The sequence below is a fragment of the Geospiza fortis genome, unplaced genomic scaffold (assembly GCF_000277835.1).
Source record: "Geospiza fortis unplaced genomic scaffold, GeoFor_1.0 scaffold27, whole genome shotgun sequence".
Lineage (NCBI taxonomy): Eukaryota > Metazoa > Chordata > Aves > Passeriformes > Thraupidae > Geospiza > Geospiza fortis.
This window is the reverse complement of record NW_005054329.1, coordinates 4,666,873-4,672,945: the sequence shown is the minus strand read 5'-3', so window position 1 is coordinate 4,672,945 and position 6,073 is coordinate 4,666,873. Positions and strand designations below refer to the sequence as shown.

At 61.0% G+C, this 6,073-nt stretch overlaps 1 protein-coding gene across 1 annotated transcript in view; it reads right to left on the bottom strand.

Annotated features, from left to right (window-relative positions):
* FIBCD1 (fibrinogen C domain containing 1) overlaps positions 1–6,073 on the bottom strand; it is a 9,692-nt gene that overhangs the window by 1,257 nt on the left and 2,362 nt on the right. Inside the window, exons 3-5 of the mRNA XM_031057263.1 lie at positions 5,821–5,957; positions 486–582; positions 150–329 (exon numbers count right to left, since the gene is read on the bottom strand). Of these exons, the coding sequence (XP_030913123.1) occupies positions 150–329; positions 486–582; positions 5,821–5,957 (414 nt within the window). The remainder of the gene's footprint in view (positions 1–149; positions 330–485; positions 583–5,820; positions 5,958–6,073) is intronic.

Sequence of the window (6,073 nt, the reverse complement as noted above, 5' to 3'; positions counted from 1 at the left end):
AAAAATAATATTTATTTTTATAAAATAATATATTAGCCTTCTGAAACATGGAGTCAGATGCTCGTCTCTTCCTAAGACCCCTGTGAACACCACCACAGCTGTGGACCACCCCCGCCCATGTGGGCTGTGCCCCCCATCCTGCTGCCCACCTGCAGTCCCTGAGTAGTCGGCGATGGTGATGGGGTACCCGTCCTCCTCGGGGTCCACGGAGAAGAGCCCCACCCCGAAGCTGCCGTAGTGGGCGAAGGCGGTGCCGTTGTCAAAGTCCTCCAGGTCGATGCGGAGCTCGTAGCTGCCCTGCACCGTCAGCAGGTGGATCCTCTTCAGCCCTGGCAGAGGCAAAGGGGTGAGTGTGGGGATGGGGTGCTCCAGCCCCTCCCTGCCTCCCCAGCCCATGGGTGGGGGTCTCAGCGTCCCCTCCATCACAAAGGGACCCCAGAGCTCCCCAGGCTTCCCCAGGACCCAGCAGTGCCAGCCCCACACACCCAGCCAGTGCTCTCCTGTCAGCTTCCCGAAGCCGTCCCGGTAGGCTTCCCAGCCACGGAAAAAGTTCACAGAGCCGTCCTCCCGCCGCTGGAACACCTGGGGACACACAAAGGGCATCAGCTGTGGGGCTGTTCGCAGCCTGTATGAGCCCTCTGCTCCCCACCGCGCTGCCCACCCCTCCCTGCCAACCCCTCGCTGCCACTGCCTAATTAGCGGCACAAATTAAACCCTGCGGGCTCAATGGTTGCACAGGGATGAGCTCCCCGGGGAAATGCTCCATCCCAGGGATGGGTGGGTCTGCTCAGGCAAAACCCTCCACAGGATTCTCTGCCTGGAAGTGTGAGCAGAGCTCAGGAAACCTGAAGTTCCTTGGGAACCTGAAGTTCCTTGGGAAGGTGTGGGGTGTCCCTGGAGTGGTGGATGCCCTGCAGGCTGCACAGGGGAGCAGGGACACAGGGGCACGACCCGAGCTCTGTCCTGCAGCACGGGCTGCCCAGGTTGCTGTGAGCCCTCCTGCCGACTGTGGGTGCTCAGAACTGTGTGAAACCCAGCAGGGCTGATTTCTTCCTCCTGGATCTCCTTGCTCTCCTGGGCAGGCACCCCATTATAAAACATCATCTCTGTGATGGCCTCATTAATCTCCCAGAGAAATCAGCTGTGAGGCACTGAGTGCCCTGAGCCCTGCAGCCCCACCGGTCCCCCCCCCCCCCCCCCAGCCAGTGCTCTCCTGTCAGCTTCCCGAAGCCGTCCCGGTAGGCTTCCCAGCCACGGAAAAAGTTCACAGAGCCGTCCTCCCGCCGCTGGAACACCTGGGGACACACAAAGGGCATCAGCTGTGGGGCTGTTCCCAGCCTGTGTGAGCCCTCTGCTCCCCACCGCGCTGCCCACCCCTCCCTGCCAACCCCTCGCTGCCACTGCCTAATTAGCGGCACAAATTAAACCCTGCGGGCTCAATGGTTGCACAGGGATGAGCTCCCCGGGGAAATGCTCCATCCCAGGGATGGGTGGGTCTGCTCAGGCAAAACCCTCCACAGGATTCTCTGCCTGGAAGTGTGAGCAGAGCTCAGGAAACCTGAAGTTCCTTGGGAACCTGAAGTTCCTTGGGAAGGTGTGGGGTGTCCCTGGAGTGGTGGATGCCCTGCAGGCTGCACAGGGGAGCAGGGACACAGGGGCACGACCCGAGCTCTGTCCTGCAGCACGGGCTGCCCAGGTTGCTGTGAGCCCTCCTGCCGACTGTGGGTGCTCAGAACTGTGTGAAACCCAGCAGGGCTGATTTCTTCCTCCTGGATCTCCTTGCTCTCCTGGGCAGGCACCCCATTATAAAACATCATCTCTGTGACGGCCTCATTAATCTCCCAGAGAAATCAGCTGTGAGGCACTGAGTGCCCTGAGCCCTGCAGAGCCCCCAGATCCAGGCAGATCCCAGGGCTCAGTGCAGCTTTGCTCGGAGCCTTTCCCTTTTCCTCTCCCATCTGCTCACCAGCCCGTGTGCCCTGTGTGTTCCATCCCCTTTCATCCATACTTTTGGGTTTGATTTATTGACAGCGATCCAGAAAACGCTGCTTCATGCCCGACCATTTGAACTTAATTAAGCCTCCAGCCCTGGATTAATTGCATTAAAGTTGGCTGAGCAAGCCTGCCCCACTCCCACCGAGCTCTGCGCTCCCGAGGCCGTGGTGGGGACAGCTGGGACACTTGGTGGCTTGGGCAGAGCCCTGCCAGGGGCCAGAGAACCCCATCTTCAGAGCTGCCCAGCTGAGCTTCCAGCACCCCAGGACTGGGGAATGTGGATGAGCCCTGGAGTTGGGAGAAGCCACTCTCCTTTTCTCCCCCTGGCTGCTCCTGCCCTCCCACACAGGGTTTCACCCTGGCACGTGAAGCAGAACCACCCTGTGAAGCTCTCCCTGTTTGCCCTTCCCCAGATGGGCGTTTTTGGGGCTGGCTGAGGCTCTGGCACAGCTCTGATCCTGCTGTACTTACCTTCTAGAATTAGAGCCTTAATTTTTATCCCCGCGTTGAGCACTTGAGAAGCTGTGGTTAAGCCCATTTAAAGGGGCTTTCTTCAGCCTTGCTGGGAAAGGGGGACAGCGTGGCTGGACAGGGGCCTGAAGCTGCTTTTCCCAGCCACCACGAGCTCCGTGGCTGGCGTGGGGAAGGAGGTGGCTGCAGCACCAGTGCTGCCTCCTAATCGGCTTTGAGCCACGGCTCTAAATAGGCCAATTGCCTGAGTGGTGCCCAGGGAAGCGTGTGGGACAGGGCTCCACTGCCTGAGCCTTGGCACAGCTCAGGAATCACCCCAGGAGAAGCCTTCAGTGCTCCTCTGCCCACCAGGCTCAGCCCCAAGGGGGTTTGAAACCAGGATTGTTGCTGGTGAGTGCTGGAGGTCCTGTGTCCTCCCGAATCTCCTGCTCCATCCTCATCATCTCTCATGCACAATCCCTTCTGTGCCTCTTTTTTGCACCCTCCAGGTGCAGGCAGGGCTGTGGGAGCCTCCTGATCACCCTGTGGGGTGCTGGGGATGCTGGGTGCACCAGTGACCCACAGGCTCATGTGCTCCAGCCCTGCCTCGCTGCTCTTTTCCTCCTCATCAAATATGCATCACCCCCCTCTTAAGCAAAAAGGATTTCCCTCCCTTCTTTAAAGGCAAGGCTGAAATATTTATCTCCCTCATTCTCTGCCTCCCCCAGTTGCCCCTGTGGGGCAGGGACAGGCTCCTGCAGAGCCACAAACCCAAAAAAATGGGTTAAAAGCAGGGAGAAGTGGGAGCACCAGCCTGTGCCTGCCGTGGCACTGGAGATTCCTCTCCCTCAGCTCCACCAAACTCCTGCTGGGCTTGAAGCTCCCAGTGTGGGGACATCACCAGCACAGAGCTCAGGCTCCTGGTCCAGTTTTGGCAGCCATGGCACAGAGCCCAGGGTGTCCTCTGAGCCCTGTCACAGCAGGGAGACCATCTGTGGGTCAGGGAGACCCAAAGGCAGCCAGGGAGAAAGCTCTGGGCAGAGCCAGGCCCCAGGGTGTGCCAGTGCCTTGGGGCAGCCTGTGAACACCAGAGCTGGCAGCTCTGCCCTCCCAGGAGCTGCTCCTGCCCGGCCCTGCCAGCAGAATTGTCTTGTCCCTGTTTGTGGTGACACATAAGCCACATCCTTGGAAACAGAACAGGTTTGTGGCTCCTCTCAGCCCCTGCCTGTGGTTTGCCCCAGCCCAGTGTCAATGCCCACTGTCTGCTCAGCCCCATCCCTGTCCAGGACCCCTCTCCAGGCTGGTGAGGCTGTCCCCAGCAGTGTCCCAGCACAGCAGGTACCCCTGCAGCTGGAAGCTGTCACTGGATGTCACCACAGCCCTTGTGCTGCTGGCACAGCCTTTTCTCCTGCTTTCTTTGGCTCTCCCACCATTTCCCAGTGCTCACTGCACATGGGGTGATGCTGAGGCACACAGAGCACTGATGCTGAGGTGCTGATCCAGGGAATTTTGCCCCAAATGAGGAGCAATGGAGGCTCAGGGGCACTGGGAGGAGCGTGGGGCATTTGCAAAGACATTCTGAAGACAGCATCATGTGAAGAGGCAACTTCTGGAGCCCTGCTGGGATGCTGAGCTCCCTTGACCTCCACCATGCCATCACCACTTTAAGAAGGAGCCAGAGGTGAGTGTCAGGGGCAGAGCTGGGCTGGGCAGCCACAGGGCACCCCCAGGCAGTGCTGGGCGCAGGGTACGGGTGGCACTGACCCAGATCCACATCCCCAGCAGCACAAACGTGGCCCTGCTGCTGCTGGGCAGGACCGAGTGGGGACAAAACAGCCCAGGATGGGGACAGGGAGCAAGCAGGACCCTGCAGAGCAGGATTTGGGGACAGTGAGGTCCTGAGATCTCCCCCTGGCCTCTGAGCTGCCCAAGCAGCCTAAAGCTGAGCTCAGCAGCTCCCAAGCTCCTGAGTCAAAATTGATTCAGCTGCTGCCATCGCTTCCACCCACCCACGACATGCAAATGAGCCCAAATGTCAGGAGAAATCCCTCCAGAGAGGAAGGGAAGGGAAGGGAAGGGAAGGGGAAATTCCCAGGCTCTGCCCCACAGCACCCAGCCATGCCATGGCTCACCTGGAGCCGGGGTCAGGCAGTGCCCCCCCAGCCCCCCGGAGGTGGCTGAGGCAATCGCTGCACCCGAGGCACTGGGGGCACGTTTGGGACCCTCTGCTGCAGAGCAGCCCCAGAAACAGGAGCCTGGGGTGGGCACCCCCAGCCCAGCCCTGGCTGTCTCTGGGACCCTGCTTTGGCTCCTGGCCCCATCAAGGCAGGGCAGAGCTCTGTGGTGTCTGTGCCACTGCACTCCCAGGCTCAGAATCCCTCGCTGAGCCCCCTCCCCAGCCCAGCCGAGCCCTCCCGCCTGCAGCAGCTTTAAATAAGCCTCTGAGTGTCTCGCTAATCACCTTGGGCTGCTCTTCAGGCTTGGCTGGGGCTGGCAGAGGATGTGCACGGGGTTTGCAAGGACCCTCTGCCCCCTGGGGAGCCAGAAGGGTCCCCCTCTCCCCTCTGTAATCTCCCTAGAGCTGAGTCCCCGGCTGTGCTGTGCCTCAGTTTCCCCACTGGAGCTCTGGTACCACCCTGGTGCCCACCCCAGGTTCCTCCTGCCCTGGGTGGGCTCTCAGAGGCTCTCACCAGCCCCTGAGGGCAGGGGGGCTAAGCTCCCTCCTGGCCCTGCTCAAAGCTGCTTAGGGCAATCAGATGGTGGGGATTTGTTTCCTAGAGTGCCCAGCTGGAGGGGCGCTGGCCTCAGGGCAGAGGCTGCCTGCCCACCCCTCCTGCTGAGACCCCAGCACCTCCTGGGACCCCCGGTGATGCCCTCCAGGGCAGGGGGAGCTGCTGACCCCCAGCTGCTCCCTGGGGCAGTGGCAGAGCCGTGTCCCCCCCTGCTCCCATTGCTGTGATTATGGCCCATTGCAGTGAATCAGCAGAACTCCCGAGGTGCCCCAGGCACCCTGGCCTTAAATGAGGCCAGGTGTCGGGGTTTGGGGTCTGCCCTGAGCCCCAGCACGGCCCCACTGGGGCAAAGCACAGCAAAGCACACCCCAGCCCTGCTGAGAAGGACAAATTCCAGAGGTGGCACCAGCTCCCTGTCTGAACCCCCTGCAGCTCCAGCCCAGCTCCCCAGGCCAGGCAGACACTGGGCTCAGGGCTCTGCCTGGCACCACTGGGCAGCTCTGGGTGCACAGCCAGGCCCCCCTGACATCCACTGTCCCTCCTGGTGACACCTCCTGGTGTCCAAGGTGATATCTCCCACGCCCAGCAGGGCCAGCAGGGCCACGTCCCCGTGTCCCCAGCGGGGTGCTGGCAGCTCACTCACCGTCCAGCCGCCCCCGTCCGTGCTCATGTCACAGTAGACCTGGAAGCCATCGGGGTAGTGCGTGGGGAAGATGGAGTAAATCCCATCCTCCTGCTGCCCGCTCACGTAGATGTCAAAGCAGTCTCGGGGCCGGGAGCCTGCAGGGTGCCATCGGGGTGGGGTGGCATGAGGGGAAAGCTGGTTAATTAATGGTCTAATTTAATGTCTTGCCATTTCTTCCAGGCTCCCAACCTTGCTTCCAGCTTGGTGCTGC